The 23893-nt window shown below is 47.8% G+C and overlaps 1 protein-coding gene across 1 annotated transcript in view; it reads left to right on the top strand.

The window, feature by feature from the left end:
• Nucleotides 1-23893, top strand: part of fras1 (Fraser extracellular matrix complex subunit 1) — a 179531-nt gene that overhangs the window by 115293 nt on the left and 40345 nt on the right. The window contains exons 22-33 of the mRNA XM_058069762.2: nucleotides 11-157; nucleotides 1808-1948; nucleotides 3464-3604; nucleotides 3677-3817; nucleotides 5431-5719; nucleotides 7276-7360; nucleotides 12598-12921; nucleotides 14346-14496; nucleotides 17277-17455; nucleotides 19366-19482; nucleotides 20623-20737; nucleotides 21857-21994. Coding sequence (XP_057925745.2) covers nucleotides 11-157; nucleotides 1808-1948; nucleotides 3464-3604; nucleotides 3677-3817; nucleotides 5431-5719; nucleotides 7276-7360; nucleotides 12598-12921; nucleotides 14346-14496; nucleotides 17277-17455; nucleotides 19366-19482; nucleotides 20623-20737; nucleotides 21857-21994 — 1968 coding nt within the window. The remainder of the gene's footprint in view (nucleotides 1-10; nucleotides 158-1807; nucleotides 1949-3463; nucleotides 3605-3676; nucleotides 3818-5430; nucleotides 5720-7275; nucleotides 7361-12597; nucleotides 12922-14345; nucleotides 14497-17276; nucleotides 17456-19365; nucleotides 19483-20622; nucleotides 20738-21856; nucleotides 21995-23893) is intronic.

The following is a 23893-nucleotide window of genomic DNA, read 5'->3' as shown; positions in this document are numbered from 1 at the left end:
CCTTGTGCAGCGTGCGATCATCAGTGTCTGACGTGCGACTCGGCGGGGGCGTGCACATCCTGCCGGGACCCGGCTAAGGTGCTGCTGTTCGGGGAGTGCCGCTACGAGACCTGCGCCCAGCAGTACTACCTCAACGCCACCACGCGCGCTTGCAGAGGTACGCGGTCTTCCTGGTTTCCTGGTGGCATTGATTAAGTTCTCGTAGCTTTGCTAACTAACTGATAGCCTGGCTAACGTCCTGGTAGGGCTAGCATGGCTAGCTTCCTGGTAGTATGGCTAACTTCCTGGCACGGTGGTTAAATATTGTGGTAGCCTGGCTGACTTCCTGGTAGACTTGCTAATTCCCTGGTAGACTTGCTAACTTCCTGGTATCCTGGCAAAACTCCTGCAAACCTCCTGGTAGCTAATTTCCTGGTGGCATTGCTAAATTCCTGGTAGCTTTGCTAACTTCCTAAAGGTTAGTTCACTTCCTGGTATCCTGGCAAACCTCCTGATAGCTAAATTCCTGGTAGCTTTGCTAACTCCCTGATAGCCTGGCTAACATCCTGATATGGATAGCATGGCTAGCTTCCTGGTAGTATGGCTAACTTCCTGGCAGGGTGGTTAAATATTGTGGTAGCCTGGCTAACCTCCTGGCAAACCTCCTGGTAGCTAATTTCCTGGTGGCATTGCTACATTCCTCATAGCTTTGCTAGTTCCCTGATAGCCTGGCTAACATCCTGGTATGGCTAGCATGGCTAGCTTCCCGGTACTATGGCTAACTTCCTGGTTGGGTGGTTAAATGTGGTAGCCTGGCTAACTTCCTGGTAGACTTGCTAATTCTTTGGTAGACTTGCTAACTTCCTGGTATCCTGGCAAAGCTCCTGGTAGCTAATTTCCTGGTGGCATTGCTAAATTCCTGTTAGCTTTGCTAATTCCCTGATAACCTGGCTAACGTCCTGGTATGGCTGGCATGGCTAGCTTCCTGGTAGTATGGCTAACTTCCTGGTCAGGTGGTTAAATATTGTGGTAGCCTGGCTAACTTCCTGGTAGACTTGCTAATTCCTTGGTAGACTTGCTAACTTCCTGGTATCCTGGCTAATGTCCTGGTAGCTTTGCTAACTCCCTAAAGGTTGGTTCACCTCCTGGTATCCTGGCAAACCTCCTGGTGGCTAATTTCCTGGTGGTATTGCTAAATTCCTGGTCGCATTGCTGACTCCCTGATAGCCTGGCTACGTCCTGGTTAGCCAGGCTAGCATGGCTGACATGGCTGGTATTGCTAGCACGGCTAGCTTCCTGGTAGTATGGCTAACTTCCTGGTCGGGTGGTTAAATATTGTGGTAGCCTGGCTAACTTCCTGTTGGCTTTGCTAACTTCCTTAACATGCTTGCTAACTAGCTTAACCTCCTGGTAGCCTGGCTTACCTCTTGTCATACAGGTTAACTTTTTGGGATCCTGGCTAACTTCCAGGTAGCATGGTTTACATCCTGGTAGCTTGGTTAACTTCCTGGTAGCTTAGCTAACTTTCCGGTAGCCTAGATAACCTCTGGTAGTTTGGCTAGTGTGGTCTCGATAACGTCCTGTTATCCTGGTTATGTTCCTGGTATTCTGGCTACTTCCTGTTAGCCTGGTTAACTTCCTGATAGCATGGCTAACTTCCTGTTAACTAACTCCCTAAAGTAACACATTTGGGCTTGAAGTGAAATCCCCTCCTTCATGAATCCTTCCTTTCTTTACCGTCTAATCCCATCCCAATCCCAATCCCATCCCATCCCATCCCATCCCCATCCCCATCCCATCCTCTTCAACGTCCTCACCGCGTTGCCAGAGTGCGACTGGAGCTGCAACGCCTGCAGAGGCCCCCTGCGCACCGACTGCCTGCAGTGCATGGAGGGATACGTGCTGCTGGACGGAGTTTGCACCCACGGGTGCCCGCCCGGGTTCTACCAAGACGGAGACAGATGCCTGGGTGAGTTGTGGAGGAGGAACTTCTCTTCCTAGAGAAGCTCTCGGTGAGGTTGAACACAAGTCAGGAAAAAAAGTCAAACACAGAGTCAAACTGTGGCCATCATAAAAGCTTTATTAAGAACACTCCTGTCATAGAGGATCTTTGACTAGCACTTTTTAGTAGATCCTTAAAAACAGCAAAGTTCTCCTGTGTCATAGAGGATCTTTGACAATTGCTTTTACATACAGCAGAGCGGTCCTCTCTTAAAGGAGATTTTTGACTAGCATTTTTGCAATAGGTTCTCAAAAACAGCAAAGCGGTCCTCTCTTAAAAAGGATCTTTGACTAGCATTTTTGCAGTAGGTAATCAAAAACAGCAGAGTACCCCAGTCACAAAGAGGATCTTTGGCTAGCATTTTTGTAGTCGGTCCTCAAAAACAGCATTCTGATCTACATACATAGAAGATCTTTGACTGAAATTTTCGCAATAGGTTCTCAAAAATAGCACAGTGGTGCTGTCATATAGAGGATCTTTGAGTACCGTTTTTGTTGTAGGTCCTCAAAAACAGCAGACTGATTTAGGTGCATGGAGGATCTTTGACTCACATTTTTGCAATAGGTTCTCAAAAATAGCAGAGTGGTTCTGTCATATGGAGAATCTTTGACTACCATTTTTGTTGTAGGTCCTCAAAAACAGCAAAGATCTTCTGTCATATAGAGGATCTTTGACTACCATTTTTGTATTGGGTTCTCAAAAACAGCAGAGCAATCTAGGTATATGTAGGATCTTTGACTCACATGTTTGCAATAGGTTCTCAAAAATAGCAGAGTGGTCCTGTAATATATAGGCTCTTTGACGGGCATTTTTGTATTAGGTCCTCAAAAACAGCAGACTGATCTAGGTACATAGAAGATCTTTGACTCGCATTTTTGAAATAGGTTCTCAAAAATAGCAGAGTGGTCCTGTCATACAAAGGATCTTTGACTAGCATTTTTGTAGTAGGTCCTCAAAAACAGCAGCCTGATCTACGTACATAGAAGATCTTTGACTCACATTTTTGCAATAGGTTCTCAAAAATAGCAGAGTGGTGCTGTCATATAGAGGATCTCTGACAAGCGTTTTTGTATTAGGTCCTCAAAAACAGCAGCCTTATCTACGTACATAGAAGATCTTTGACTCACATTTTTGCAATAGGTTCTCAAAAATATCAGAGTGGTGCTGTCATATAGAGGATCTTTTGTAGTAGGTCCTCAAAAACAGCAAAGATCTTCTGTCATACAGAGGAGCTTTGACTCACATTTTTGCAATACGTCCTCAAAAACAGCAAAACGATCTAAGTGCATAGAGGATCTTTGAGTCACATTTTTGTAATGGGTTCTCAAAAACAGCAGAGCGGCCTCTAACATAGAGGATCTGGATATCTGAATAGAGGATCTTTGTTCACCAGGACGCTCCTGTCACACGGATGCTCCTGATGTTTCTCAGTTAAACCTCAACCGAACGGATTCCAGAGTGAGTGACGCTTCCTGTTTGCAGGCTGCGACGATCTCTGCGCGGAGTGTGGCGGTCCCGGCCGGTGTCTGCGCTGTCAGCCGCCCTACGCCACCTTGGACGGCCACTGCGTGCTGCGATGCGGCCGCAACTACTTCCTGGACGCCTCCTCACACGTCTGCCAACGTAAGAACGGAATCCTCGAGTGCGAGTCGGGAGTGACGCGTCGCTTTTTCACACGTGACGTCTTCCATCCAGCGTGCTCCACCGACTGCGTGCTGTGCGACGGCGTGGGGCAATGCCGGGCGTGCGGGCGGCAGACCTTCCTGGTGGAGGGATACTGCACCCCCGACTGCGGACACGGGTACTACGCCGACCACAAGGCCAGAATCTGCCACGGTAACTGACTTATTCCATACATGTGGGGTACGTTGTGGTGGTCTACCAACAGCTGATGATGGTTCCGAGCACCCCCCCCCGCATCCCCCGCCCCCATCTAAGACAGCCAACACATATTTAGTAAACATGAAATTTAAAAAAATGATCTTATTATGCAAATTTAATCAAGAGCTTGTCATAAATCACCTTGACCACTTCCACACTGCACATAAAAACTCGCAGACATGGCCGAGTGCTGGCTGACGGACAGGTCATGCAGTGTGTGTGTGTGCAGGCGCAGTGTCAAATAAATAAAGCACGAGGAGTCATGTTGAAAAACAAATCACTTGTAGCCTCGCTCGTAAAATGCTAACTGCGCGCCGAGGAGCATTTAGCCGGGGCCGACCCAAAACAATTAAATTTTTTATTTTTTTTATTTTAAACGGGGGGCCGGCGGCGAGATTGATCGCCTGCTTTATCGCCCCGCAGTCGTCATTTAATAGTATGGATGATATGTATCGATTAGTTGAGACGAGACGCATGAAAACAACTCATCTCTTGCGGTAAAGTGCTACTTTAAAAAAAATACTACATATAGTTACTTGTTACTTTCCCAATGGATTGATTGAGCTTGTGGACCCCAGAAGGGGGGCGTGGGGCCAAAATAAACTGTTAATGAGATACACAATATACAGCAAAGCCAACAAAGGAGGGAGCAGATGATGGCAATCATGGAAGGTAAGATTTCACATCCTATGTCATCATAGGGGTTGTCCGCCGCCCCTGGGGTCGGCCCCCGTTGGCATCATACTTTCAGCTGCCGTCACGTTGACTTCCCATTATGCGTGATGTCTCAGATGTTACATGAAATAGTGGTTGCTGTCATTGTTTTGTTGACATGTCAGCCGATTCACCATTACGCAGGCTGCGCTTCGCCTGCGCCAAGAATGGACCTGGTTAGAGCTGGCGAGCTTTCTCCGTGCCTTTGGCGTGCCGTTTTGTAACGAAACTGTCACTGCGGCAAGCTGAAGATGTGGACTCCTCCCTTGGCGCACCGCCACACCCATCTCGGCGCACCGCCACACACATCTCGGCGCAGTCCAGTCTATCAAATTAGCAAATTGGCTGCACACGGTGATACACTGGGCCAAATTACCACTGTGTGGGCTCCGCCACACCCTGCCACCCTGCGCCTCCTTGCGCTGCGCCACGAAACTAGAGTCCAAAGTCTTAATTATGACATAAAAGTGAAGAAGTCAACACATGTGCGGTTTGTATCTCATATTTTTTACTTTAAAAGCCCTGCCCCGCCACCTTGCGCCTCCTTCTGCTGCGCCACAAAAATAGAGTCCAAAGTCCTAATTATGACATAAAAGTGAAGAAGGCAGCACATGTACGGTTCGTGTGTCATCTTTTTTACTTTAAAAGCCCTGCCCCTCCACATTGCGCCTCCTTTTGCTGCGCCATGAAACTAAAGTCCAAAGTCTTGATTATGACATAAAAGTGAAGAAGGCAGCACATGTGCAGTTTGTATCTCATCGTTTTTACTTTAAAAGCCCTGCCCCGCCACCCTGCGCCTCCTTGCGCTGCGCCACAAAACTAGACCTGACTGATTTTTTTTGTCCACACTGCAGCAAACAGCAACCCCCCCACACTCCACGTCAACGGTTCCCTGCAGGTTCCTCTCGGCGGGTCGGCCCCACTGAGCCCGCCGCTCCTGCAAGTGAAGGACCCGGACAGTCCCCTGCAGGGTCTCGTCATCCAGCTGGTGCGGCGTCCCACCAACGGCCGTCTGGTCCTTTTCGGCAGCGGCGGGGAGTTGGAGGCGGCGGGGGGCCGACAGCTGTCGGACGAAGACACCTTCACCTGGGAGGAGTTGGAAGGAGGCCGGGTCCGCTTTGAACACCTAAAGGACCAAGCCAGGTCTGGGGTCCTAATATTTTGACATTGTTGTTTTTGTTTTTTGGCAGCACTCATGCACGGTACCACCATGCATGTGGAGTTAATCTATTTCCCTTAATGAACCGCTGCTCACCCATTACTGGCAGCACTCATGCATGACACCACCACCATGCTTCACAACGTCACAGTGCATGCTGGAGTTAATATATTCCCCTGAATGAACCGCTGCTCAGCCAGTGCTGGCAGCACTCATGCACGGTACCACCATCATGCTTGACTGTGTCACAATGTGACAGTGCATGTTGGAATAAGTTTTTCCCAAAAATGAACCGCAACTGCTCAATGTCGTCGGCACTCGTGCATGTTCGCAGCACTGCCACCACCATCCTTCACAACGTCACAGTGCATGCTGGAGTTAATCTATTTCCCTTAATGAATCGCTGCGGTTCATTTCCCAAAAATGAACCGCAACTGCTCAATGTCGTCGGCACTCGTGCATGTTCGCAGCACGACACTGCCACCAACACCCTTCACAATGCATGCTGGGGTTAATCTATTTCCCTTAATGAACCGCTGCTCACCCATTGCTGGCAGCACTCATGCACGGTACCACCATCATGCTTGACTGTGTCACAATGTGACAGTGCATGTTGGAATAAATTTTTCCCAAAAATGAACCGCAACTGCTCAATGTCGTTGGCACTCGTGCATGTTTGCAGCACGACACTGCCACCACCATCCTTCACAACGTCACAGTGCATGCTGGAGTTAATCTATTTCCTTTAATGAACCGCTGCTCACCCATTGCTGGCAGCACTCATGCATGGCACCACCAACATGCTTCACAACGTCACAGTGCATGCTGGAGCTAATCTATTATCCTGAATGAACCGCTGCTCAGCCAATGCTGGCAGCACTCATGCACGGTACCACCATCATGCTTGACTGTGTCACAATGTGACAGTGCATGTTGGAATACATTTTTTCCCAAAAATGAACCGCAACTGCTCAATGTCGTCGGCACTCGTGCATGTTCGCAGCACGACACTGCCACCAACACCCTTCACAATGCATGTTGGGGTTAATCTATTTCCCTTAATGAACCGCTGCTCACCCATTGCTGGCAGCACTCATGCATGTGACATCGGACTTCCTACGCCGGTGCAGGTGTACCTAATTCCAGAAAGACCTGCAGAAAGCTTTCTGCAGGAGAGACTCCAGATACTTCAGCCTCGCTTTGTTTCCCGGGGATTGAAGAGTGAATGTTTGAGCTTTTAATACACTCGTGCGGTCAGGTTGCTTTCCGGCTTCTTGAATGCTGGAACGCTTGGCTCCGGCCCAGCTCCAGCCCAGAGGAATTGTGGGTAATAAGCCTTGTCTGCAGCGCCTCTGAGTCAGCAAGCTGAGCTGGCTGCAGTTTTCTCGTGGACGGGAGATGAAATGTGGTGAAGTGTAATAACGACGCCCCGGCTTGGACCCTGGGCGGGGGTGGTGTCACATGGGTCGATCAGCTGACTGCACGTGACATTTGCCCCGCCTTCCACGTCTGATATCTGCTCTATTTGGTCTCTCGATAGAACTGGAGAATTCGTCTTACGTGTGGCCGACCCTCAGCTGCTTTCACAAAGCGAAACCATTCACGTTCAAGCCGTCTCCGTGCAGGTATGACAACACACGTATATCATATGTTACACGAGTGCTGCCCTCACCGGTTATGCTATGTTGGCAGGGGACAATGCTACACTATAGAAATACCAAATGACCCATATTAGCTCAATGTTGCTGGCACTCGTGCACATCCACACCATGATACTGAATGACCCATACTAGCTCAGTCTTGCTGGCACTCGTGCACATCCACACCATGATACTGAATGACCCATACTAGCTCAGTCTTGCTGGCACTCGTGCACATCCACACCATGATACCGAATGACCCATACTAGCTCAGTGTTGCTGGCACTCGTGCACATCCACACCATGATACCAAATGACCCATACTAGCTCAGTGTTGCTGGCACTCGTGCACATCCACATGACCCATACTAGCTCAGTGTTGCTGGCACTCGTGCACATCCACACCATGATACCGAATGACCCATACTAGCTCAGTCTTGCTGGCACTCGTGCACATCCACACCATGATACCAAATCACCCATACTAGCTCAGTGTTGCTGGCACTCGTGCACATCCACACCATGATACCAAATGACCCATACTAGCTCAGTGTTGCTGGCACTCGTGCACATCCACATGACCCATACTAGCTCAGTGTTGCTGGCACTCGTGCACATCCACACCATGATACCGAATGACCCATACTAGCTCAGTCTTGCTGGCACTCGTGCACATCCACACCATGATACTGAATGACCCATACTAGCTCAGTGTTGCTGGCACTCGTGCACATCCACACCATGATACCGAATGACCCATACTAGCTCAGTGTTGCTGGCACTCGTGCACATCCACACCATGATACCAAATCACCCATACTAGCTCAGTATTGCTGGCACTCGTGCACATCCACACCATGATACCAAATGACCCATACTAGCTCAGTGATGCTGGCACTCGTGCACATCCACACCCTAATACCAAATGCTCAGTGTTGCTGGCACTCGTGCACATCCACACCATGATACCAAAGGACCCATACTAGCTCAGCGTTGCTGGCACTCGTGCACATCCACATGACCCATACTAGCTCAGTGTTCCTGGCACTCGTGCACATCCACACCATGATACCGAATGACCCATACTAGCTCAGTCTTGCTGGCACTCGTGCACATCCACACCATGATACCAAATCACCCATACTAGCTCAGTGTTGCTGGCACTCGTGCACATCCACACCATGATACCAAATGACCCATACTAGCTCAGCGTTGCTGGCACTCATGCACATCCACACCATGATACCAAATGACCCATACTAGCTCAGCGTTGCTGGCACTCGTGCACATCCACACCATGATACCAAATGACCCATACTAGCTCAGTGTTGCTGGCACTCGTGCACATCCACACCATGACACCACCACCATCATGCTTGATTGTGTTTTCCCCAAAAAATCACCTCAGTGCCATCGGAACTCGTGCATTCGGACCGTGACTACTACTACCACCTTCCAGCGCATGCTGGAGTTAATCTATTTCCCTTAATGAACCGCTGCTAAGCCAGTGCTGGCAGCACTCATGCACGGTACCGCCATCATGCTCGACTGTGTCACAATGTCACAGTACATGTTGGAATACATTTTTTCCCAAAAATGAACCGCAGCTGCTCAATGTCGTCGTCACTCGTGCATGTTCGCAGCATGACACTGCCACCATCATCCTTAACATGCCAGTGCTGGCAACACTCATGCACGGTACCATCATCATGCTTCACTGTGTCACGATGTGACAGTGCATGTTGGAATAAATTTTTCCCAAAAATGAACCACAACTGCTCAATGTCGTTGGCACTCGTGCATGTTCGCAGCGTGACACTGCCACCATCATCCTTCACAACACCACAGTGCATGCTGGAGTTAATCTATTTCCCTTAATGAACCGCTGCTCACCCATTGCTGGCAGCACTCGTGCATGGCACCACTATCGTCATTTACCACAATGAATCTTTTCCAAAAATGAACCGCAGCTGCTCAGTGTCGTCAGCACTTGCGCACCCCCAGACTGTGACACTACCACCACCATGCTTCACAACACCATAGTCCATGTTCCAATTTCTCTAATGAACCGCAGCTTCCATGGTTCCGGCGGCACTCATGCACCTTCACACCACCGTGCTTCATTCACACAATTTCACAGTACGTATTGGGGGGGGTGGGGTGAATCCGTCTTTCACCAATGAAACGCGACTCACCAGAACTGGCAGCACTCATGCATGTTATCATACATCACACTGAAAGACACAATTGTGGACAATAATGGCTGTGTGTTGACTCATTTTCAGTAGTATATAGTACTCTATAGTATTACAACAATTTTGGGAGGTACTAATAAATATTGGACATCATGATGTTTGACTGACAGTACTGACAGTACTAGGAGTACTACAAATACAAAAACTCAGAAAAACTACGCAGGTTTGCGGCCTGATGGGAAAAACTGTAAGAAAACACAAACTCTGTTTTCTGTTGTTGTTTGGCTTTAACCCTCGGCTGTGAAAACAATCCACAGCAGTCATGTTGTATTTTTAATAGTTGCGTGGCAAACACAAGCTTTGTGTTTTCGTGTTTTGTCTCGGGAGCCTCCCCATCACAAGCCTTTTGACGCATCCTTCGCGCCGCTGCCTCCCGCCATCCATCAGGCTTTTGCTTTTTATTGATATTTCCGTCACGCCGACAAGCTTCCCGTGCAAAGGTGCTAAAGTCAACATATTCACTTAACATGGAAATGCAGGAGCTGAGACACGGAGAAGCGCATCACCCCGGGATGTGGGTCAGCGCCAACATTTAATGGAATGTTCTTTGGGCCGTGGCCAAAGAAACGCACGGCGCCGAGCAAAGGGAGATCCCGCCTACTGAGAAAAAAAAAAAAAAAAAAAAAAAGAAGCGCTTGATTGAAATCTCCATCAGGACCAACGCTAGCTAGCGTTAGTAATGAAGCATCGCTGCTACTGATAGCCTTTCACATCTGACGCCTGATTGGCCGCTGAACAGCAGAGGTGAAACAAAAGTGTCCGAAATCAAACAAATAGACCCGTTAAAGACACGACGTCTCTCACTCGGCCTGGCGAAGTGGTCTTTGACGAAGCGGCTGAAATGACGTCAGTCGCCCTGTCACCGCACCGCAAGCAAAAACATACCAGGAAGCCGCACGGGGAGCCATTTCGCCATGCGGCCGAGGGCGCCGTTGGTGATGACAGCTCTTTCCACAACCGTGCACCCCCCCCCCCCCCCTTACCTGGAGACCCGCAAGAAAAGGTCAATCCTCTTCCATTCACTGCACCTTTTGTTTGCCTCCAGTCGCCTTGGGAGGAGATTTACTTGTTTGCCTTTACTCAGCTTGCATGTCCTTGCACGGTTTAAAGCACACACACACACATATACACACACATATACACACACACACACACACACAAATTCATCTCGCAGCTTTGTTTGCTGCAGCAGTACTGACAACTCCGCAGGATTTGGGTGGTCGCCCGGGGGCTCGCTTGTCTGTCTCTCAGAGATAATTGCTCCAAAGTGGAGAAATTTGTCACCGGACCCCCTCTTTGTTGTCTCACTCCGAGTCTCATCCAGAGGTCCCTACGGTGTGCCAGTTTTGTGTCTTTTTTTTTGTTTTTTTTTTGCGTGTCGGTGTTTGTGTATCACTATCCTCCTCCTGTGGCGCCAGCTTGTTCTTCTGTTCTTCCGTTGTCAAAAAATAAAAACACCATACAAGTCGGCAGACTTTGGTTTCAGATGCGTGCCTGGCCATTGTTCTACCTGAATGGGGTTCTAACGAGGGGGATGCCACTCAAACGACTGTCGTTGGCCCTCATTAGCATTTTATTTACTATAAAAAAATAACAAAACATGGTACTGTTGTTGGTTTCAGTGCTATCCACGACCATCTTTTCTACTGTAGACAGTGTTAACAAGGGGGATGCCACCCAAACGACTGTCGTTGGCCCTTGTTAGCATTTTATTCTACTATAAAAAATAACAAAACATGGTACTGTTGTTGGTTTCAGTCCTATCCATGACCATCTTTTCAACTGTAGACAGTGCTAACGAGAGGGATGCCACTCAAACGACTGTCGTTGGCCCTCATTAGCATTTTATTTACTATAAAAAAATAACAAAACATGGTACTGTTGTTGGTTTCAGTGCTATCCATGACCATCTTTTCAAATGTAGACAGTGCTAACAAGAGGGATGCCACTCAAACGACTGTCGTTGGCCCTCATTAGCATTTTATTCTATTATTAAAAAAATAACAAAACATGGTACTGTTGCCAAACGTTGGTTTCAGGTGCGTCTATGACCATTGTTCCAACCAAATGGAGTACTAACAAAAGGAGTGCCACCCAAACGACTGTCGTTGGCCCTCATTAGCATTTTATTCTATTACTAAAAAAATAACAAAACATGGTACTGTTGCCAAACGTTGGTTTCAGGTGCGTCTATGACCATTGTTCCAACCAAATGGAGTGCTAACGAGGAGGATGTCACCCAAACGACTGTCGTTGGTCCTCATTAGCATTTTATTCTATTATAAAAAAATAACAAAACATGGTACTGTTGCCAAACGTTGGGTTCAGGTGCATCCATGACCATCTTTTCAACTGTAGACAGTGCTAACAAGAGGGATGCCACTCAAACGACTGTCGTTGGTCCTCATTAGCATTTTATTCTATTATTAAAAAAATAACAAAACATGGTACTGTTGCCAAATGTTGGTTTCAGGTGCATCTATGACCATTGTTCCAACCAAATGGAGTGCTAACGAGGGGCGTGCCACCCAAACGACTGTCGTTGGCCCTCATTAGCATTTTATTCTATTATAAAAAAAATAACAAAACATGGTACTGTTGCCAAACGTTGGTTTCAGGTGCATCCATGACCATCTTTTCAACTGTAGACAGTGCTAACAAGAGGGATGCCACTCAAATGACTGTTGTTGGCCCTCATTAGCATTTTATTCTATTATAAAAAATAACAAAACACGGTACTGTTGCCAAACGTTGGTTTCAGGTGCATCTATGCATTGATGCATGAGAATGAGTCAGCGAAAAGGAAACGAGATTTTGTATTTTTTCATATGCAATTTGTACAGTCTGTCAAACAATTGCAGCATTTCTTGAAATGCTGCCTTTTCAGCTGTTAAAGAGCAGCATTCCTTTTGCCATGACGTTCCGTGAACACACCGTTTATGCTTAGGTTCTTCTTATCTCTTCCAGCCTCCGAGGGTCCTGACCCTAGCTCCCTTGCCCGTTATTGGTCCCGGTGCCGTGGCGACCATCACCAAATCGGTCCTGCTTCTCGACGACGCCGACAACCCGGCAGACGTCCTGGTCATGGTCCTGGAGCCCCCTCGTCACGGCCGCCTGACCCGCGTCCACGGCGAACGAGCCCTGAGCCGCTTCAAGCTGGAGGAGCTGGCCCGGGAGCAGGTTCAGTACGTGCACGACGGGTCCCGGTCCGCAGAGGACCACATGGTGCTGCAGGTCAATGACGGACACAGCTACCAGAATGTTCTGCTGCAAGTCCACATCAGCCAGAAAGTAAGGACTGTTATACAAGCTGGAAAATATGAATAACATATTATATCAAAAAACCTATTTTACCTTCCATAAGTGACTCCCGTTGACTCCCGTTGACTCCCGTTGACTCCCGTTGACTCCCGTTGACTCCCGTTGACTCCCGTTGACTCCCGTTGACTCCCGTTGACATGCTGCACATGTGCACCTTCAATTCCCGTGGACATGCCGCATGTGTGCGCCGTCGATTCCCGTTGACTCCCGTTGACTCCCGTTGACTCCCGTTGACTCCCGTTGACTCCCGTTGACTCCCTGCACATGTGCACCTTCAATTCCTGTGGACATGCCGCATGTGTGCGCCGTCGATTCCCGTTGACTCCCGTTGACTCCCGTTGACTCCCATTGACTCCCGTTGACTCCCGTTGACTCCCGTTGACTCCTGTTGACTCCTGTTGACTCCCGTTGACATGCTGCACATGTGCACTTTCAATTCCCGTGGACATGCCGCATGTGTGCGCCGTCGATTCCCGTTGACTCCCGTTGACTCCCGTTGACTCCCGTTGACTCCCGTTGACTCCCGTTGACTCCCGTTGACTCCCGTTGACTCCCGTTGATTCCCGTCGACATGCTGTGCAAGTGCACTGTCGATTCCCATGGACATGTGCACCGTCGATTCCCGTAGACATGCCGAGCGTGCGTGTGCGCCGTCGATTCCCGCTATGTGCAGGGGGGTCCTGTTACGATATTTCCCTCAAAAAGGCCAGAAAGTGAGACACCCTTAAAAAATGTCTCCTTTTCACACTCTAATTAAGACTCTAATTATGCTGTTGAGTTGAGGCACCACCATGAACTACCCCGACTCACGCCCCCCTGACCCCACCCGAACCACAGAACTCCCCGTCTCACTGTACCATGGTTAGCTCCCAATCGGGGACGCTAACAAGCTGAACGCATGGAAGCATAACCCATACATTTAAAGTATATACTACTAGTAATGTATAGGTACTCATAAGTACTGCAACCTGTATCATTATGCTTTGGATTTCATGCTTGAATATACTACTGACTCGGGGTGTGAGATTTTCCTTTGTCAAGGAAAAGGTTCAATTATTTCAGGAAATCCTAAACGTTCCATCACAAATGACTTTTCCTTAACATTTGCTGTCATTCTAATTCAATCCCAACGTTCCTTGATTGGCTCAAAGTTCCTTCTTTTCATTCCTGTCATCAACATTTGTTGTGACAGTGTACCATATGCCGGCTGGTGCTTTTAGTGCAAACCAGAAGGTAGTACTTTAAATATATATTTTTTAACTCCTACCATCTGGACCGTCACACAGTACAAATAAAAAACATCCGGCCCATAAGAAGAAGGGATGGGGAAGTACTTTTCTTTTAAGTGTACACACTCATGCTTCTGTGTTCTCGCATGTGATTGGTTCTTGCAGGCGTCCCACCTGAGGTCGGTGCCCCTCACCTGGGTGAAGGAGGGCGGCATGGTGCGACTGAGTAAGAAGTACCTGCAGTCCGACTACAAGGGGGTCAGCACCGACGACATAGTTTATACCATACTGGCCTCAAACGGACAGCCCAAATACGGTAAAGATCACGTTGGTATCAAGAAAACCTATGGAGCTCTGAGAGTCTTAGTCGAGCATCTCAATCTTTACTCGGACCTTTCGTACGCATCCAATCTTGTGGGAACGCTTTGGGAACAGATAGCCGAGTGTTCCCAGAAGAGAGGAACAAACTTCCGGATTTCTGTGTGTGGTTATCGGTTCTTCATAGCGTCATGTTTCAGCTATCCAGGTGTGATCACGCCAGTGTCGGGGGCACTCGTGCGCTCCCATACCGTGACGCTACCTCTTGTTAGTGTCACGGTGCGTGTAGCAGTTCATCTTTCCCAAAAATGAACCACAGCTCACTAGTGTTGGGGGCACTCGTGCGCTCCCATACCGTGACGCTACCTCTTCTTAGTGTCACGGTGCATGTAGGAGTTCATCTTTCCCAAAAATGAACCACATCTCGCCAGTGTCGGAGGCACTCATGCGCTCCCATACTGTGACACTACCTCTTCTTAGTGTCACGGTGCATGTAGGAGTTAATCATTCCAAAAAATGAACCACAGCACGCCAGTGTCTGGGGCACTCGTGCACTCCCATACTGTGACGCTACCTCTTCTTAGTGTCACGGGGCATGTAAGAGTTCATCTTTCCCAAAAATGAACCACAGCACGCCAGTGTTTGAGGCACTCGTGCGCTCCCATACTGTGACGATACCTCTTCTTAGTGTCACGGTGCGTGTACGAGTTCATCTTTCCCAAAAATGAACCACATCTCACCAGTGTCGGGGGCACTCATGCGCTCCCATACTGTGACAATACCTCTTCTTAGTGTCACGGTGCATGTACGAGTTCATCTTTCCCAAAAATGAACCACAGCTCGCTAGTGTCGGGGGCACTCATGCGCTCCCATACTGTGACGATACCTCTTCTTAGTGTCACGGTGCATGCATGAGTTCATCTTTCCCAAAAATGAACCACAGCTCGCCAGTGTCAGGGGCACTCGTGCGCTCCCATACTGTGATGATACCTCTTCTTAGTGTCACGGTGCGTGTAGTAGTTCATCTTTCCCAAAAATGAACCACAGCACGCCAGTGTCGGGGGCACTTGTGCACTCCCACACTGTGACACTAGTACCTCTTCTTAGTGTCACGGTGCGTGTACGAGTTCATCTTTCCCAAAAATGAACCACATCTCACCAGTGTCGGGGGCACTCATGCGCTCCCATACTGTGACGATACCTCTTCTTAGTGTCACGGTGCGTGTAGGAGTTCATCTTTCCCAAAAATTAACCACAGCTCGCTAGTGTCTGGGGCACTCGTGCGCTCCCATACTGTGACGCTACCTCTTCTTAGTGTCACGGTGCATGTAAGAGTTCATCTTTCCCAAAAATGAACCACAGCACGCCAGTGTTTGAGGCACTCGTGCGCTCCCATACTGTGACGATACCTCTTCTTAGTGTCACGGTACGTGTACGAGTTCATCTTTCCCAAAAATGAACCACAGCACGCCAGTGTTTGAGGCACTCGTGCGCTCCCATACTGTGACGATACCTCTTCTTAGTGTCACGGTGCGTGTACGAGTTCATCTTTCCCAAAAATGAACCACATCTCACCAGTGTCGGGGGCACTCATGCGCTCCCATACTGTGACGATACCTCTTTTTAGTGTCACTGTGCGTGTAGGAGTTCATCTTTCCCAAAAATGAACCACAGCTCGCTAGTGTCGGGGGCACTCATGCACTCCCATACTGTGATGATACCTCTTCTTAGTGTCACGGTGCATGCATGAGTTCATCTTTCCCAAAAATGAACCACATCTCACCAGTGTCGGGGGCACTCATGCACTCCCATACTGTGACGCTACCTCTTCTTAGTGTCACGGTGCATGCATGAGTTCATCTTTCCCAAAAATGAACCACATCTCACCAGTGTCGGGGGCACTCATGCGCTCCCATACTGTGACAATACCTCTTCTTAGTGTCACGGTGCATGTACGAGTTCATCTTTCCCAAAAATGAACCACAGCTCGCTAGTGTCGGGGGCACTCATGCGCTCCCATACTGTGACGATACCTCTTCTTAGTGTCACGGTGCATGCATGAGTTCATCTTTCCCAAAAATGAACCACAGCTCGCCAGTGTCAGGGGCACTCGTGCGCTCCCATACTGTGATGATACCTCTTCTTAGTGTCACGGTGCGTGTAGGAGTTCATCTTTCCCAAAAATGAACCACAGCACGCCAGTGTCGGGGGCACTTGTGCACTCCCACACTGTGACACTAGTACCTCTTCTTAGTGTCACGGTGCGTGTACGAGTTCATCTTTCCCAAAAATGAACCACATCTCACCATTGTCGGGGGCACTCATGCGCTCCCATACTGTGACGATACCTCTTCTTAGTGTCACGGTGCGTGTAGGAGTTCATCTTTCCCAAAAATTAACCACAGCTCGCTAGTGTCTGGGGCACTCGTGCACTCCCATACTGTGACACTACCGCCTCTTAGTGTCACGGTGCATGTAGGAGTTCATCTTTCCCAAAAATGAACCACAGCTCACCAGTGTCAGGGGCACTCGTGCGCTCCCATACTGTGACGCTACCTCTTCTTAGTGTCACGGTGCATGTATGAGTTAATCTTTCCCAAAAATGAACCACAGCACGCCAGTGTCGGGGGCACTCGTGCACTCCCATACTGTGACGCTACCTCTTCTTAGTGTCACGGTGCATGTAGGAGTTCATCTTTCCCAAACGAGATGTGGTTATCGGTTCTTTGTAGCGTCATGTTTCAGCTGTCCAGGTGTGATCCAAACCTCTCCTTCCAGGTGAGGTGGTGCTGGTGTCCATGCCGGCCGACGCCCCCCCTGAAGGTTGGATCCCGTCGCTAATGGACGAGCGAGGCTACACCAGTACAACCTCCTTCACCCAGCAGGATGTCGACGATGGCGCCGTCTGGTACCGCCACTTTGGCGCCGCGGTCGGCAGCGACTCTTTCCAGTTCCAGGTCAGTACTGAGCCCCCCCCCCGCATTCAAATTTGAATCCGCTCTCGTTATCACATTTGAACAACATCCTATCCAAAAATAGTTGTGGTAAAAGACCACAGTCGGTCTTTCATCAGCACATTGAAGTATCTACCGTCTACTGCAATGCACCACTGGAGAAACGGCTCTAGTGGGGAAAATAAGTGTTTGATTCCCAGTGGATGTTGTTAGTTTGCCGCCTCGCAAAAGATATGAACACTCCAGAAAAGAACATTTAATAAAGGTTATAAATTGGGGGTCCTGGGGGCTGCTGGAGATAAAGTCTGGGTATTCCACGGGGAAGACTTCCTGTTGAAGTAAGTGTTTCATTGGCTGTCATGGACTTGTCGTCAGACCTTTCCTGTATTGGCCTGAAGTGTCCCAGAGAAACGCCCCCAAAGCAGAATGTCTCCACCCCCATTTTCAACAGCAGGGATGCTGTTGGACTTAGAGTCACTGTTGAGTCCAATTGGTGCCAAAGAGCTCAATTCCGGTCTCAGGGGACCACATCCCATTCTCCAAGCCTTGGGGTTAGGGTTATGGTTGGATTACTATGGTTACGGTTAGGGTTGGGATAGGGTTGGGGTTGGGTTTAGGGTTGGGTTGGGCTTGGGTTAGGGTTGGGGTTGGGCTTGGGGTTGGGGTTGGGGTTAGGTTTAGGGTTAGGTTGGGCTTGGGATTGGGTTGGGGTATGGTTAGGTTTGGGTTAGGGTTGGGGTTGGGTTGGTTCGGTTTGGGTTGGGGTTGGGGTTGGGGTTGGGTTTAGGGTTGGGTTGGGCTTGGGTTGGGGTTGGGGTTGGGGTTAGGTTTAGGGTTGGGTTGGGCTTGGGACTGGGTTGGGTTATGGTTGGGGTTAAGTTTGGGTTAGGGTTGGGGTTGGGTTGGTTGGGTTTGGTTAGGGTTGGGGTTGGGGTTGGGGTTGGGTTTGGTTGGGGTTGTGTTGGGCTGGGTTGGGGTCGAGCTGGGTTAGAGTTAGGGTTAGTGTTGGGGTTAGGGTTGGGGTTGGGGTTGGGTTGGGTTGGGTTAGGGTTGGGGTTGGGGTTAGGTTTAAGGTTGGGTTGGGTTTGGGGTTGTGTTGGGGTTGGGGGTGGGGTTAGGGTTAGGGTTGAGGTTGGGCTAGGTTGGGCTGGGTTGGGTCATTCCGGTGTTGATTGTTCCGACGGATCAGTACATGTGTTTTCTTGAGCGGGGGGACCTCAATCCATGATAACAAAGTGTCTAACTCGAGCTTTCCCTGCTGTGCTCCCAACTCCCTTGACATTGTCAACCAGCTCCCCCTTGTCATTCTGGGAAGGGGTTTTGAATACATATTTCTCTATTTGTCTGAACAGGTGCGGGTTTGGAACCCCACCAGGGCCCTATGGTCCTCAAACCAGCTTTTGTTGGAAGTCTCCAGAGCAAGGACTATACTCTGGGGCGATCAGGCCTTTTCGGTCGCTGGGCCCAGGCTATGAAATAAGCTGCCCCCTGAATTGCGCACCATCACTGACTTAGTTTTATTGTTGATTTGAATGGAAACCACTTTGGTCATCTTGTGTGTTGTAAAGGCCGCTACAAATAAAGGTTGATTGATTGATATTTCCAATGCACACTAGATACAGAACAGCTTTTTGTAGATTCAAACCTTCACTATCGGTGAGCATCAAGCCTGCGGGGCAGGTTATTGCACCACACTAATCCAGCCCTGACGTTGGACTAACAGGATTTATAGACGGAACATAATACCATGCACCGTATATCCTCGATGTTGGAGGGGATCTACAGAACCATCGATATTTCTCTCAGTTGGACTGACTCAGCGCCCGCTGTGGTCGGCTCGCCATTGATTGGCGGGTTCAAACACCTCAAGGAGGGGCGTACGACTCAGTCATGTTTGTATTCCATCTCCTCAGGTTTCCACAGAAGCGGCCGCGGCCACACGGACTGATGCACAGACCTTCACCATCGGAGTCCTACCGCAAACCCCCGGATTCCCTCAGCTAGACCCGGACTGTGACCTGCAAGTCACGGTGAGGGGAAAAACTTCACTCCAAACCAAACCTAACCTAACATGACGTGACTGCTGACAAGTTCTTGAAAATAATCTGGGTCATAATTTGACAAAACCGTCTTCAGAGACGGTGAAGGGCAGACTCACATGCCAGGACACCCAAGACTATTTGAATCAGGTGATAAGCATATGGAGGACTTGGAGACAGAACTATGCCACGTTCCATCTGGTTCTATGATGTGGATAGACACACATCCAAGACGACAAGGGTCTTGCCTGCAGTCAAGTATGGTGCACGAGTGCTGCCCGCACTGGGGGAACTGTGGTTAATTTTTGATACAGATCAACTCCAACATATACTGTAACAATGTGATGCAGAAAGAAAGTGTCTTGCCTACAATCAAGTATGGTGCATGAGTGCTGCTGCGGGGAAACTAGGATTCATTTTTGGTGAAGATTCCAACGGGCTCGTATGTCAGTTTTCCCAATACAGCAACCTGTACAGCTCTGCAAGATTCCCATCAAAGAACCACAGCACCCCCGTTCAGGCAGCACACATGCTTGACTTGGAGGTCCACGACTTGGAGACTATTCCACGTTCCATCTGGTTCTATCATGTGGATAGAAACTGGCACCACAAGAGTCACAACCCACATCCAAGACGACAAGGGTCTTGCCTGCAGTCAAGTATGGTGCACGAGTGCTGCCCGCACTGGGGGAACTGTGGTTAATTTTTTGATACAGATCAACTCCAACGTATACTGTAACAATGTGATGCAGAAAGAAAGTGTCTTGCCTACAATCAAGTATGGTGCATGAGTGCTGCTGCGGGGAAACTAGGATTCATTTTTGGTAATTCTAACGGACTCAGTTTTCCCACCGGATCAGGAGTCCCAACACAGCAACCTGTACAGCTTTGCTTGATTTCCCGCAAAGAACCACAGCACCCCTGTTCACGCAGCACTCATGCTTGACTGTAATATTGTCATCTATTGCTGCGACTTGTAGGTCCACGACTTGGAGACAGAACTATTCCACGTTCCATCTGGGATCATGTGGATATCAGTATTATGGAAGTCTTTCATTTTCTGGGATTCATGTTGTGTTGTGTTGTCCTGTGTGCGTTTGTGTCGTCCTGTGTGCGTTTGTGTGTGTGCAGGCTCTGGAGGACCGAGTGACGGAGATAACGTCCTCAGCTCTTTCCTTCATTGACTCTGAGACTTCCAGCGATCATCTCATCTACAACATCACCAAACCTTTACCAGCAGGACAAGGTCTCTCGTGCACACACACACACACACACATACGTAGCGTCATGGTCCAGAGCTGCACGAGTGCCACTGGGGCTGCGGTGCTACGACTCATTAAAGGGAATAGAAGAATGGTTAATAATGCTCTGTGAAGCAGACTCACAATGTCACGGTGCATGTCACGGTGCACACGGAATTTATCTTTTCCAAAATTCAACCGCGGCTTCCCAGTGTTGGAGGCATTCATGCGCTCCTGTTTTGTGATGCCACGTTGCCACAATCATGCATTTTAGTGTCACGCTACGTGTAGGAGTTCATCTTTCTCAAAAATGAACCATAGCTCACCAGTGTCGGGGGCACTCATGCGCTCCCATACTGTGACACTACCTCTTCTTAGTGTCATGGTGCGTGTAGGAGTTCATCTTTCCCAAAAATGAACCACGGCTCGCCAGTATCGAGGTCACTCGTGCGCTCCCATAATGTGACGCTACCTCTTCTTAGTGTCACGGTGCATGTAGGAGTTAATCTTTCCCAAAAATGAACCACAGCTCGCTAATGTCGGGGGCACTCGTGCGCTCCCATACTGTGACGCTACCTGTTCTTAGTGTCACGGTGCATGTAGGAGTTAATCTTTCCCAAAAATGAACCACATCTCGCCAGTGTCTGGGGCACTCGTGCGCTCCCATATTGTGATGCTACCTCTTCTTAATGTAGAAGTTAATCTTTCCCAAAAATGAACCACAGCTCGCCAGTGTGGGGGGCACTCGTGCGCTCCCATACTGTGACGCTACCTCATCTTCGTGTCACGGTGCATGTAGGAGTTAATCTTTCCCAAAAATGAACCACAGCTCGCCAGTGTGGGGGGCACTCGTGCGCTCTACTACCACTGTGCTTGACTGTAAGTAAAACTCAATTTTCTTGCTCTTTGCACATGCTGCCAGCGGGAAATATTCCGACAATGCAATATTTAGGCATCCCTTGCTCACTCGCATGTTCGACTCCCATCGGCCGCTAACGATTCCACCCCCCTCGGGCGTCCCTGTTGCCTCTGAGACATATTTCAAAACACCAACCATCCTTGGAGGTGAGATTTTCAGATCATTGGACTCAATCTTTTCTTTTTCCTCCCCGCCTCTCCCCCAGGGGCCATTGAGCACCGGGACAGACCGCACGTTGCAGTCAAACACTTCACCCAGGCGGACGTCGACAACGGCAAGATCATTTACAGACCCCCCCAGGCTCCTTCACACCTCCAGGAGCTCTACCAGTACTCCTTCATTGGTGAGCCCCCCCCCATTCTAATTGTCTCCTCTAATGAGTCGTGACATTGGGATGTTGTCACGTACGAATGAAGCCGTTTATTGACCGAGGGATTTATATTATAACAATCCACCTCCATGCCAGTCATTTATACAAGTTCTCTCATTGGCCGGTCATGCTACACGAGTGCACACACGCGGAGAAACCAACATTCCTCATGATATGTGTCAAGGGAAAATCCGCTCCCAGCTCCAAAATAGACCAGGGTTCTTTAATGAGAAGTAGAACGGCTTCCAGAGAAACTCCTAGCAGTCATGCTACGATGTAAGATATTCCAAATAGTGTTGTCAAAACACAACATTCATATTTATAAGGCTGAATTGTATTTTTTTATCATATTGTCCGTTATTAAATGTCTGCCATTTATCTTTTTACGATATAAGCATCATTTCATCAGCTTTTCATGGTCAAGAAATCAGTTTTTTTCTATCCGTCTCAGACTGTCTCTGAAATGCTAATGCCGAGCTAGCGACATCTTTTCAAAGAAAGCCGCCGTTATTTTCAAAACCGCACCTTTGTGTCCTAATGAGGCGCTCCCCCTGGAAAAATGGCCCCCTGATTATTTAAAAAGTGACTTTGTAATGATGCAGGAGCAAGAAGAGTCAATCATCTCCTTTACCTGGTTGCTCCACTTTTGGGAGAAGAGGCCCTGAAACGCTTTGAAATCCGCCTACTTCCCAAAGATGACCTTTTTTTTTTTTTAAAAAAAAAGCAGGCTTCGCTACACGTCTTAAAAAACAAGTATCAAAATAAATTGTATGAAATTTGTCCAGGATTACCCGTATTACCAGTATTACCCATTATTATCCATTATTACCATTATTAGTCATTATTACACATTATTACTCATTATTACCCATTATTATCATTATTACACATTATTGCCCATTATTACCCATTATTATCCATTATTACCATTATTAGTCATATTACCCATTATTACACATTATTACTTATTATTACCCATTATTATCATTATTACACATTATTGCCCATTATTACCCATTATTATCCATTATTACTCATATTACCCATACTACCCATTAATATCTATTATTACTCGTTATTACTCATTATTATCCATTACCCATTATTGCCCATTATGACTCATGATTACCCATTATTACCCATTATTACTCATTGTTACCCATTATTACCATTATTACTCATTGTTACCCATTATTACCATTATTACTCATTATTACCCATTATTGCCCATTATTACCATTATTAGCCATTATTACCCATGATTACTCATGATTACTCATTATTAGCCATTATTACCCTTTATTACCTATTATTACCCATTATTACTCATTGTTACCCATTATTACCATTATTACTCATTATTACCCATTATTGCCCATTATTACCATTATTACCCATTATTACCCATGATTACTCATGATTACCCATTATTAGCCATTATTACCCTTTATCACCCATTATTACCCATTATTACTCATTGTTACCCATTATTACCATTATTACTCATTATTACTCATTGTTACCCATTATTACCATTATTACTCATTATTACCCATTATTGCCCATTATTACCATTATTACCCATTATTACCCATGATTACTCATGATTACCCAATATTACCCATTATTACTCATTATTAATCATTATTAGCCGTTAATACTCATGATTACCCATGATTACCCATTATTACTCATTATTAATCATTATTAGCCGTTAATACTCATGATTACCCATTATGCTTTGAAATCCGCCTACTTCCCAAAAATCACCTTAAAAAAAAAAGGCAGGCTTCGCTACACGTCTTAAAAAACAAGTGTCAAAATAAATTGTATGAAATTTGTCCAGGATTACTTTTTTTGTTTACTCATAAA

This window comes from Doryrhamphus excisus, linkage group LG3 (genome assembly GCF_037039965.1).
Source record: "Doryrhamphus excisus strain RoL-2023G ecotype Guam linkage group LG3, RoL_Dexc_Guam_v1.1, whole genome shotgun sequence".
In the NCBI taxonomy this organism is placed as follows: Eukaryota; Metazoa; Chordata; class Actinopteri; order Syngnathiformes; family Syngnathidae; genus Doryrhamphus; species Doryrhamphus excisus.
This window is presented reverse-complemented; position numbering and strand designations above follow the sequence as displayed.